Source organism: Gekko japonicus, unplaced genomic scaffold (assembly GCF_001447785.1).
Source record: "Gekko japonicus isolate JY-2015 unplaced genomic scaffold, Gekko_japonicus_V1.1 scaffold265, whole genome shotgun sequence".
Taxonomy (NCBI): domain Eukaryota; kingdom Metazoa; phylum Chordata; class Lepidosauria; order Squamata; family Gekkonidae; genus Gekko; species Gekko japonicus.
In genome coordinates, this window is record NW_015176459.1 from 479,133 (window position 1) to 492,034 (window position 12,902).

General features: G+C 46.6%; 1 protein-coding gene across 1 annotated transcript in view; it reads left to right on the forward strand.

Moving 5' to 3' along the window:
* The window catches only part of GRIA3 (glutamate receptor, ionotropic, AMPA 3), a 273,089-nt gene that overhangs the window by 125,980 nt on the left and 134,207 nt on the right, over positions 1–12,902 (forward strand). The window contains exon 4 of the mRNA XM_015426982.1: positions 6,431–6,618. Coding sequence (XP_015282468.1) covers positions 6,431–6,618 — 188 coding nt within the window. The remainder of the gene's footprint in view (positions 1–6,430; positions 6,619–12,902) is intronic.

Consider the following 12,902-nt stretch of genomic DNA (forward strand, 5'->3'; position numbering starts at 1 on the left):
TCTGCACATATCTAAGGAAGTTTGCGTGCACATGAAAGTTTATACCTGGAATAAAACTTTATTGATCTGCGATTGACAGAACATAAGAGAAGCCAATGTTGGATTAGGCCAATGGCCCATCCAGCCCAACATTCTGTCACATAGTGGCCAAAAATACCAGGGGCAATCCGGAGGTCCAGCAATGGGGGATGCTTTGTGTCCCTATTGCAAGGAGCTGTGGTGTGTTTTTTTTTAGCTTGTTGAGAAGCTACAGTTTGGTTTGTTTTCTGCTTTGTAGGTTTTAGCTGGCTTCTGAAAGTAATTTCAGGAAAAGCATTTCCTCCCCCCTCCCAATGATGTAATTGAAATTAAATTAATTAAATTTCTCTCTTTAAAAAATGTAAAAGTATCGGTTTCTTCCCAAGCTCCGTTGGTGAGGCTGAAAGCTGCTGGAAAACAAAGTGATCTTTATATTTTCAAAACCAGAAAACAATTCTAGTTGTTGCATTAGCAGGTCAAAGGGTGCTGTAGCTAGTGGAAAGAGGTTGTGAAATTAGTCCAGTCTTTCAGGTGCCTTTGCCTTTGGAAGCTGTGGAGACTGGAAAGACTTTGGTTGTTACTTGATGTGTTCCGAGGCATATGCTTTAATTGGCTGAGCCGATTAAGACTCAGGATGGGAGGGGAGCACCAGTATAGGCTGCTGTTTCCAACCGCCTGTGAAGGTGTTTCTTGAGGCTCAGCTGGCTGAGGTTATGGAGTGATATAGTCATCTTGAGTTTTGTACTGAAGTTTTTTAATTATGCAGAGAAACTCTAGATTCAGTACTACTGCATGCTGTTGGGAGATACTAAAGATGTTTAATGCTGGAATATTATGCACACCTGTTTGGAAGTTAGTCCTATTTAAATGGACAGGATTTGCTTCAGTGTAAAGCAGGCTGAGACTTCAAGGCTGTGAATAAAACTGCGTGGATGGTTCTCTCATGAAAACCAGTGAAGTCAACAGGAAGTAAGCATGCACAGAAAAGTGGCTCAAATTCTACTGCAGCTGACTAAAGACTTTGCCTTTGTATTACATTCAGACTGAAAGCTACAAGCCAAGGGGTGCTGTGTGGGTGTGTGTGTATTATTTAACTGTCAAGGGTTCAGAGAGGGAGAAAACACCAAAACCAGAAAACAATTCTAGTTGTTGCATTAGCAAGTCAAAGGGAACCAAATTGGGTGCCGTAGCTAGTGGAAAGAGGTTGTGAAATTAGTCCAGTCTTTCAGGTGCCTTTGCCTTTGGAAGCTGTGGAGACTGGAAAGACTTTGGTTGTTACTTGATGTGTTCCGAGGCATATGCTTTAATTGGCTGAGCCGATTAAGACTCAGGATGGGAGGGGAGCACCAGTATAGGCTGCTGTTTCCAACCGCCTGTGAAGGTGTTTCTTGAGGCTCAGCTGGCTGAGGTTATGGAGTGATATAGTCATCTTGAGTTTTGTACTGAAGTTTTTTAATTATGCAGAGAAACTCTAGATTCAGTACTACTGCATGCTGTTGGGAGATACTAAAGATGTTTAATGCTGGAATATTATGCACACCTGTTTGGAAGTTAGTCCTATTTAAATGGACAGGATTTGCTTCAGTGTAAAGCAGGCTGAGACTTCAAGGCTGTGAATAAAACTGCGTGGATGGTTCTCTCATGAAAACCAGTGAAGTCAACAGGAAGTAAGCATGCACAGAAAAGTGGCTCAAATTCTACTGCAGCTGACTAAAGACTTTGCCTTTGTATTACATTCAGACTGAAAGCTACAAGCCAAGGGGTGCTGTGTGGGTGTGTGTGTATTATTTAACTGTCAAGGGTTCAGAGAGGGAGAAAACACAAAGAAGAAGCCCATAGGTACATCGGGACTTCAGCTGCATGTTAATTACAGAGCTGTGTACTGCTGAAGCATCAAATCCAGAGATTGTAGAGGTGGGGGCTTGCATGATCGTTCTCTCTCTCAGACAAGCTTGGCTGCTTATCTCAGAAGAGACTGAGCAAATCCTGGCATGAGCAAAGGGGCAGATGAAGATATGTTTTCTCTGCTCCTTCTCCAACTTTTTGTGCAGTAGCTAACTGGAGGAGATGTAAATCAGCTGGAAGATAATGCAAACAATTTTCATGGTTTGCAAATGACTAGCAAGCAATCCCCATGGGATGTGAAGTGGGTTTTCTGCATTTGGGGAACTTGCCTATGGAAACCCTACACTACAGTATGTGCTGTAGGTGCCCAATGCAAGGGCCTAAATTCTTACAGAGGCATGAACAGGGCTAATCTAGAAGAAGCAGGAGGAGGAGGAGATTGGATTTATACCCCGCCCTTCACTACCCAGAGGTGTCACAGAGCGGCTTACAAACTCCTTTCCCTCCCCCTCCCCACAACAGACACCTTGTGAGGTGGGTGGGACTGAGAGAGCTCTTGACAGAAACTGCTCTTTTTCAAGAACAGCTCTTATCAGAACTATGGCTTGCCCAAGGTCATCCAGCAGGTGCAAGTGGAGGAGTGGGGAATAAAACTCGGTGCTCTCCCTCTATGGTTTTCCCTTGTATGGCCGTGGCCCCGCCCCCAGCGTGCCCAGCGAGCCTACGTCACTTCCGGGTGACGTGCGCGCGCCTACACAGCTGAGAGAACTCTTTGAGAACTGCATCTGAGAGAACAGCTCTGAGAAAACCATGGCTTGCCCAAGGTCACTCAGAAGCTGCGTGTGGCAGAGTGGGGGATCAAACCCAGTTCTCCCAGATTAGAGTCCATGCTCCTAACCACTACCCCAAATGGGTTCCTATACATTTGTGGGGTTTTTTAAAGAATTGGGTCCAGGTTCCCCAGATCCAGCTTGGATTCCCTACAGCCCCATGGCAGCTGCAGAGAATGGCCTTCACAAAAATAAAGGAGAGCCCAAATGGGCTTGGAACACCACCATGGGGAAAGGAAGGGCTCCTGCCTCCCGCTCAGCTGAATTCCCATGCTGACATAGTGCTTTGGGAGCAGTTTCCCCTATTTTGGTGCCCCGTGCACATAGACCATGGAGCTACAAAAATGGAGGAATAACCCCTCCTTAGGGCTTTTTTTTAGCCTTTTGATACTGTCCATGGGGTTTTTTGAAGGTCAAAGAAGACGGGGATGGCAAAGGATGAGATGGTTAGACAGTGTCATAGATGCAACGAACATGAAATTGAGAAAACTTCAGAGGACGGCGGAAGACAGGAAGGCCTGGCGTGATCTGGTCCATGGGGTCGCAAAGAGTCGGACTCGACTGTGTGACTGAACAACAAAAAGGGCTTTTATTGGCATGAGAAAATTGCTGGGGGGAGGCACAAACCTCCCCCCCCCGTAGCACCATTTTGAGCTGTTTGGGCTGTCTTTTATTTTTTTGAAAGCCATTCCTCACAGCTGCTGTGGGGCTGCGGGGAACCCAGTTCTTTAAAAACAGAAGGGTGTCCTTTGGCCCTGTGTTAGAATGGTAATGTGAGGCAGAGGCCCTGGTCTTGTAAGTCTGAACCTGGCTCTCAGGTTTATTGTGTGGGCAATACGTAAAGCAAATAAGTGAACTGCATGAATGTTAAAAGTTTAATTTCAGTAGTGCCCTCCTTGCAGCCCAGAAAGGACGTTCTTTACTTTTTATTTGAAATGTAAGTACCTCAGCTGTCATGTCAAAGGAATCTTCAAGGTAACTCAGAACAAGGAGCTAAAGCAAGAGGGTCAACTGGCGGCAGAAAATGCCCTCAAGGTGCAGCCGACTTACAGTAACCCCATAGGGTTTTTGAGATGAGTGTTCAGAGACAGCTCCGGACTGAGGGCTGCCTCCTCTGCTCATACTGCTGAAGCCTTACCTGGCTGGGTCCTTCCTGGTGTCTGGGGGGGCCAGCAGAGGTCAAAACAGCCAAGAGCAGTCTCACCTCACAAGGTCAGCAGCAAGACCAGGACTGGTGGGGCAGGCCTGGTCCAGCAAGGGTAGGAATGATGCCCCCAGGGCAAGCTCCAGTGGGGAACAGTCCAGCCAGAAGGCTGAGCTTGCTGGAGGCCCTGTGAGGACAGGCTCCCTGCAGGGTAGGAAGGGCCCAGAGACCCAGTACCCCCCCCAACACTGGCTGTCCTGCCTGGTTGCAAGGAGGAAGGTTGAGTCAGAGAAGGGCAAGGCAAGGACCAGGTGTAGGCAAGGGGAATGAGTAATGAAGGTCACTGGTCTCATAGGCCAGGGATTGGCCAAGGAACTTGGTCCAGGATTGGGTGCCAATGGGGGAGAGGGTGGAAACAGCAGGGGTTAAAAGGGAGACTGCTGATTGTGGCCCGGGAGGAGAAGCAGGCTCAGCTCAAGGCTGTGAGAGCTGCCGCCTGTGGAAGAGAGGAACAAGGTGAAGCAGCCTCTGCTCCGTTCCCAGTTCTGCGGCCTAGGGGAGGGCATCATGGCAAGATGGCAGAGAGTTGACCAGATGAGACTGGGCAGGAGGAATGCTACAACAGGAAACAAACAGAAGTGGCTTGCCATTGCCTGCCTCTGCATAGCAGCCCTTGACTTTCTTGGTGGCTTTCCATCCAGGTACTGATCAGGGACAGCCCTGCTTAGTTTCCAAGACCTGAAAAGATTCAGCTAGCCTGGGCCATTCAAATCAGGGCAATATTGACTAGCTCCCTCCAAATATGATTTGTTGCATGTCCTCCCAACAGCAGTTGTTTATCATCTCCTCACATAAGATGGTGAGCAATGCATTAGAATGGATGCAAGCCTTTTCCAGTGTGACCCCTCCCCTATGGAACAGCCTTCTAGCAAAGGTGAGGCAGGCACCCCCTCTCTGTTGAGTTTTAGGCCAGGCATTATGGTAGTTCTTTTCTAAAGGGCCTCGGCTGATTAATGTTTTGAGCTGGTAGTGCAGGGACCGGTAAGTGAAAATGGTTTTATTGATATGTGCTCGGCTGTGTGTTAGGATTGTGGTTTATTTTAATTTTTTCAATGTGTCTGTTGTATCCTAGGCATAGATTTTTATAAAACAAAGCAGAAGTTGAGTGGCACCTTAAAAGACTAATAGTATTTATTTCAGTATGAGTTTTCGTCAGAGGTCATGTCTTTGGATACAATGAGAAGAAAGATAGTCATTTTCCTCAGATTATATCTGAAAAAGTGAGGTCTGACTCATGAAAAGTCATACTGGAATAAATGTTGCTATTCCATGAGGAATAGCAACATTTCCTTGAGGAATAGCAACAAGGAATATTCCTTGAGGAATAGCAACAAAGATAGTCATTTTCCTCAGATTATATCTGAGGAAGTGAGGTCTGACTCATGAAAAGTCATGCTGGAATAAATGTTGCTATTCCTTGAGGTGTCACTGGACTTCTGCTTTGTTTTGCTACAGGTGACTGACATGGCTGCCTTGGGCCTAAGGTTGCCAACCTCCAGGCAGGGCCTGGATTTGTCCTGGAATTACAAAGGATCCCTGGACTGCAGAGATTATTTCCCCTGGAAGAACCAGCCATTTCAGAGAGCAAGTCTATCACATGACATTCCTCCCAGGCACTGCCCCCAAATTTTCTATGGGGGGGGGGAATATACGATTTGTTTAAATAAGCTCTTTTTCATCTGGTATTCTCATCCATGCAATGGCTTTTTTTTCAGAAACAGCCAAAAGGAAAAGTTGGCAGCAGATACCAATGGGAAGAGGGTAGAACTTTCCTTCAGCCAATTTGAGCCTGATCACTGGCTGCTGTCTTTTCCTCTCCAGAGTTTCTCCAATGGTAGAATGGGCAGGAAAATGAGATTTAATGGAATATCCGAACTGAGTTATGTTTGTACATACTTTTATTGAAAAGCCATTAATCAGACTTTTACAACTCAATACAAATACTAGTAAAGTCACGAGATTCTCCAAAGACAGACTGCTTGTTTCTTACTATCCAAATGCAAGAGTACAGTTTAGTAAATAATAACAATTGGTATGTACAGCAAGAACATGAATAATGTCTGATGAGCACCAAACAAGTGAGAGAACAAGGATGATTTGGGGTTTCTGTTTTCCTGTCCCATGTACATAACTTGTGATCTTTTTTTTTGTTCTTTCTGCTTTTCACCTGACTGTGATTGCTCATGTAGGGTAGTTTGTGGTTATCTGGAAGACTCAATTTGGTTGGGATTTGTCTTTGGTTGGGAAAGATGTATATCTACATATGTTTTTCATTAGAAAGTGTGGGAACTTGAAAACTGCCCATTGAGTTTTGTACAAACAGTCTCTGTGTAGAAGTAATTCTGTTAAATCGAGAAGGTTACTGTTATCAGGACAGAAATGAGAACTGGATTCCCATTGTATCGAAATTTATGACCGCAGAATGGCTACTGATTATTCATTTTTCCTGGGTAATGAACACTGCAGCTGTTTCCGGGTGAGATAAGAGGTTTTCCCCACTTTATTCAACCTGTTTTCATCTCCTCCCCTACAGGATTTGCCATTCTCCAGGCAATTATGGAAGCTGCTGTGCAAAATAACTGGCAAGTGACAGCTCGATCTGTGGGAAGTGTAAAGGATGTTCAAGAGTTTAAGGCAATCATTGAGGAAATGGACAAACGGCAGGAAAAAAGATACTTGATAGACTGTGAAGTAGAAAGAATAAACACCATTTTGGAACAGGTATGTCGTACTTGGGCTTGCTTTCTGTGGCACATGTATTGGCTGCATTCAGATGTCATGATAAGCCAAACCCTGGTTTTTCTGTGATATCTAATTGTGGTTTGGTGTGACATCTGATTGTGGTTGGTTGTAACAGTGGAATACAAAAACAGCAGTTTGCGAAGTGGCAGCACTGTTTGCAGCTGACGGCTACAGGGGTGGCATTATAGTGAGGCTGCCCTCCCTGCCAGGAGGGAGGAAAGAAACTGGGATTTGCATACAAACTGGAAGTAGCTGGAGGTTGTCATGCAAACCCTAGTTTAGACCAGGGGGTTCCAAACTTGCAGAGCTTGTGGGCACTTTTGGAATTTTGAAAGAAGGTAGTAGAAACCACTGTAAAATAGCTGCCATTGGGACATGGCCAGATGTTGGGAGGGTCAACAACATACTGGGGGCTTTCAAGCCACACTATAGTAGAGGTAGCTAATGGGTGCTACCTGCAGACGCAGAAGTACTGTCTCATGGGCTGTTTGAAAGAACTTCTTGTCCTGAGATGGCAGAGGAAAGCACAGATTGGCTCTTTGCTTTTGGGAAAGAAATGATGGTTGTGGTCACACGCGTGAGATAACGTGGGGGGGGAGCAAGGCTATTTGCTCCGTTGCAATTTGAGCCACAGTTGCACAATCACACAATCCCTGGGAGCTGTGGGGGCAGCCCACCACTGTGTGATCAGACGCACCCGTGGGTGAATCAGGGTTTTTTTGCCACGTGTTTCCATTGCGCTTCAACAGGGGATCGATGAATCGCATCTCCGCACTAAGTGTTCCCTATGCAGTGTGCAATGATGAGCACACTGAAACGGGGGGTGGGGAACAATGGCATGGAGTCGGGTTGGCCCGATCAGACCATCCTGACACCATGAGAGTGTGCTGGTGTGATCAGACAGGGGAAAGTCCGTTCCTGGCCCATAGCAAACCGTTTCCTACTGGATTTTCCCTAGTGGTTTTTTTACTCTGCTTCTGCAGTGGAGCAAAACGGGTTGCCGATGGGTGTGGGATGCCTGGCATTCACACCTATGGTGCAGCTAATTCTGCGTGAGATCACACCCGATGTTTGATTTCAGTTTCCAAAGGAAAGGGAGGGTTTTCTCCCAGTGTGAGCACTTGGAGAGATTTCCAAGACCAAAGAAATCTGTGTCTATGGCCATCCTAATGTGGCACGATTGTGATGTGCCTACCTGAAATGACTTCAGAGCTTTGTAGGCAGTCAGCTTGTGGGAGCGACTTGAAGGTCCCCGTTAACCCCCCCCCCCATTCCTTTAAGACTCTTCAGCTTTTATTGACAAGACTCAGGAAGGGACTGGCTGCCAAGAAACCCACTGGAAGGTACCACAGCTTCCTTCAGCATCATGCTGTGGATCACCGCTTTAACCAAGCCAAAACTAATTGCACCATTTCAGTGCCGTGATAATTGTGTGACAGTTCTGATAGTCAGAACCAGGGAGTAGTGGTCGTTCTTTTGCTTGGATCAGTGAGAACTCTTTCAGCTCAAGCTTTCTCAACAGGGTTGCCAGGTCTGGGTTGGAAAATACCTGGAGTCTTTGGGGGTGGGTCCAGGAGAGGGTGGGGTTTGGGAAGGGCTTCAGCATGGTACAATGCCATAGAGTCCACCCTTCAAAGCAGCCATTTTCTGAAGGGAAGCTGATCTCCGTTAGCTGGAAATCAGTTGTAAAAACAGTGGCTGCTCCTTCCTGGGGATCTGAGGAAGGCCCCAGGTTGCAAAGATCCCAGAGGCTCTGTAATGTACATCATTCCCAATATGTTTCGGGTGGCTCATTAGTGGGGTTCATGGTAGTATGATGAGCAATAACTTTGCTCTCATCTTTATTTGTAATGGTTCTGTGAAACGGTATGGTTTTCATCATATCAGCCGCTTTACGTGCCACTGAGTGAGAGAAAAGTGGGATATACCTATTTTAGAAAAATAAACGGTTGCACTGCATCTCATGGGGGCATGTTGATGAAGAATCTGCTCTATCTATTCTGTTGTGAAAACCTTACTGCCATGGAGGCCTCTTTGCTTAACTATAAAACAATATTAGGCAAAGAAGACACAGTCAAAGACTTAGAATGCGTGGAAGAAAACAAAACACCTAAGCCCAGCTTAAGGACCCAGTCCGGTGGTACTTATTCTGTGGCCCATGAACAACCACATTTACCATCAACCCCAAAAGCCACATGACTACTTATGCTCTGTGTGCCGCTCCATCAAACTCACTCACTCACGCACACACACAGTACTGTCTAATGTTAGATGTAGATCTTGTTGTTCAGTCGCACAGTCGAGTCTGACTCTTTGCGACCCCATGGCCCAGATCACGCCAGGCCTTCCTGTCTTCCGCCGTCCTCTGAAGTTTGCTCTACTTCATGTTCGTTGCATCTATGACACTGTCTAACCATCTCATCCTTTGCCGTCCCCGTCTTCTTTGACCTTCAATCTTTCCCAGCATCAGGGTCTTCTCCAGTGAGTGCTCCCTTCTCATTTGGTGGCCAAAGTATTTGAGCTTCAGTTTCATTATCTGGCCTTCCAGGGAACAGTCAGGGTTGATTTCTTTTAGGATTGACTGATTTGATCTTCTTGCAGTCCAAGGGACTCTCAAGAGTCTTCTCCAACACCATAGTTCAAAAGAACAAAATATTAAATATATAATTATGACATTGAAATTACTGGAGCACCTTTAAGCATGCGGACATGTCTCTTCCCACCACTGTTGAACCTATACCAGCCCCTTGTATCTGACCAACGGAGCTTCGACTCTTGAAAGCTCACACCCTGGAAACCTTGTTGGTCTTTAAGGAGTTCCTGGACTCCCATCTTGCTCTCATACCAGCCTTTGGGCATCAAGGTTGAGGGTAAGGGCTTCCCTTCCTGCCTTCTCAGCTCTCCTTAACATGAGAGGAGTGAGATAAACAAGGCACCTGGAGGAGAGCAACTGGCTGTGAAGAAAGGGGGGTAAAGTCACCATCACCCCATTGTGGCCAGCTTGCTCTTTTTCTGGGTGGTTGACATGGTGATGGTTTTACTCTCTCTTCTCTGCAGCTACCCTGCAGAGAGGGTGGGGGGGTGAGGTGTTGGAGAGGACAGGCCTTCCACCCCTTGAATGAGGCCCACAGTTTGGAGTGTTCCTGTCCTCCAGTCACTCCAGCATTTCAAGGTAGGAACCACCTAGCCAGCCACAAGCCTGACCAGTCACTAGCCTCTCCCGGTTTCCAGAAACATGGGGCAGGTGCCACATTGGGGAACAGTACTCAGAAGACACAGAGGTGGCATGTCCAAAGAGCTCCTGAGCCACTGAGTATCACAGGTCTGGTGCATTCCCAAATACTGCAGAGGATTGTAGTAAATGGGATGGAACTGAAAGCAGTCTTTCCCTGCTGACTCCCAGTAAGCTGAAAATGCAGTAAGACATAAGAGTATCAGCTGATGTTTCAGGCATTATTGAGCGTTCCTTCATGACGGCTGCTGCCCCACTGTTGTCCATTCAGAAAATACTTACTGCTGTCTTTCTCTCTTCACTGGTGCTGTCTGGATTGTGCTTTCGTAGAAGGCAGTCTAGAACTGAGGCTGCGTGGAAGGCCTCCATGGCAGTTCCATGTCTGTGATGCATGCAGGATAGACGTGTATTACTTAGGGTCATCAGCCACAAGGTGGGGCCTGGAGTTCTCCTGGCATTCATAACCGATCCTCCAGACTACAGAGTTCAGTTCCCCAGAAGAAATTACATCTTCAGGGGGTGGACTTTGTGGCATCACGTCTCTTCCAAGCCCCCTCCCCAAACTCCACTCTCCCAAGGCCCTGGCTCCGAATCTTCAGGAGTTTCCCAAAGCAGAGCAGGCAATCCTAGTATTATTCCAGCTGCAAACAGTGCAGGTGCTCCTTGGTCCATGTGCTAGCAAATGCCACCCTCGTGCCAAAAACACACCATATTCGTAGGCAAGGGGGAGGTTGGCTGGCTGAGAGAGGTAGGCAGAAAATCCTTTGAAAGCACTAAGAAATGTAGACATTGTTGGAGTCCAGTAGATCTTGGAGCTTTAAGTGGTGTGGGATCACCTGTGGAGTCATGATTTCCAGGGCAAGAAGTATGGTGATCAGTGGTATTATTGCCTCAGCATTAAAACACCAGAGATGTGGGGAAGTAGGGAACCAGCCTGGTGAGGAATGCTACCCAGTTTCACAGTCCCACCATTTTGACTTGGAAATCTCCATTTAGCTTTGGTTTCCTCCCTGGTGCAAAATGAGACTTCGAGTCTTTATTTTCATGCTGCTTTTTGTTTCCTTGTGTCAGTTTTTTCCTATTAATTTATTCACATTTTAATGGTACTTTTGCATCTGTTCTGCGTCAGTGGTTTAAAAATGGCATAAAAGAAACAACTAGGAAATGCTATTAACACATATGGACAGAACAGAAAGCTTCACAATGGCAATGTGTAAAATGGGGGGGAAAATGGGAAATGGTGGCAGTGTCAAGCTTTGATGTTGTAAAAATGCCCGCTGATCTATGCAATTCCTGATACACACCCACAAGTCCCATTGGAGGGTTTGAACTTCCCGCCACAGTTCCTGCAGGTGCTAACTGGGAGGCTCAGGATCCTAGTCCCTATTGTTCTTTTGAAGCCAAGCTCTAGTTGCAAACCACTGTCACCTAGTGGCGGTCAGCGGCAATGTTCCCTCTAAGCTGTGGAGTCTTGTGAGCAAAAATTCTATTTTGTGAGCTACTGGCATTAAAGTTGTGAGCAGGTAATTTGGCTACTGCATGAATTAGTTTGCACTGGAGCCATCCTTCCTGAGCTAAGACAAAAATGTGTGAGCCGGAGGCTAAAAAACTGTGAGCTAGCTCACACTAACTCAGCTTAGAGGTAACACTGGTCAGCGGACATAACACCATGTGTGTGAGTGTGTATTTGTGTGCACCTGGAAGTCATGGTGACCTCTGGTGACTGACCCCTACTGGGGGCATGGTGTATATTCATGTTACCCTGATTGCTCTGAGTTATTATCAATATTTGGGAATATGAAATGTTTTAAAATAGCACTAGGCAATAAGGGAACAAGCACCTTTATATACAGGGGTCCCGCTTCTTCCAGAAGTACCAGAAATAGACACGGAGGCTAGTTTCCATATAAAATGATTCCTTTACTGTAGATTCTTCACAAGCAAACAATACACAAGCACACACACAGTTATACAGCTTCTTAGAAATTAGATAGAAAATCAAGACACATTCACATGAGCAGATGTTTCATTGAGGGGCAATATTTACCTGTCCTCGGCGGGATGGCGCGTCCCACAGGAAAAATAGGAGAGACTAATAGGAAATGGGGATCGTGTTCTGAACCGGCAGAAACACGTGGGGACTTTGGCTGCAGTCCAAAAGTCTTAGAGGCAGGGTGGGTTTCAGGATAGGAAGAGCTAGAGAACTAAGAGATCTAGAGAGAGAGAGAGCATGTTGCTGGGTGCCCACTTTTGTAAGGGGTCTTTGGGGGAGGGCTTTGCTGGCCACTTCCCTTGAGACAACCCTTTGTGGTCCGTTCCAAAAAGTCATGTCCACAATGGGGATGGGGGCTTAAAGGGTTGGTCAATATTAAACTCTTAAGTCTGTGGCAGAGATACCTCGAGGGTTGGGATGACTCATCGGCTATCACTCGGAAATCGGGCCTCCAAAGTGGGGGGGTTACCCGCCCCCCACCCCCACTTGGCAGCCCTAGTCGGGAAGCATCTGTTTAAACCACAATGGTGAGTGGCTGTTCTGGGTGTTTCATGTGGCTAGGGATACATCTTGGAGCAGGGTGGCCTCGGGAACCACTGGCACATCGTCTCAGTGTCTGCTGGTTTCCATGTACAGCTGGCAGCATGATCTGGTCACCTTACATCTCAGTCCCTTTTGCACATTAACAAGCATAGTCCATTTTTATCACTTATAGACTTTATGTCTATAAGAGCGCAATACGCGCCTTGCAGGGCAACATTCAGAGAGGTGGCTGAATAAAGCCTGCCCCCACCTCCAGGCTCTGATATTCCAAGGAGGTCTCCCATCCAAGTACTCGCCAGAGTTGACCCTGCTCAGCTTCTGAGATCTGACAAGATCAGGCTTGCCTGGACTATCCAGGTCAGGGCAAAATTCTACTGCTTTTGAAATGTAGTTCCATATATGTAGCCTGGAGTGAAATTAGAGTAATGTCTGAAAACTGGTATATACATATATGCTTACTGAGAAGTCTCATTGAGTTCTGCAGACTTAGTTTCC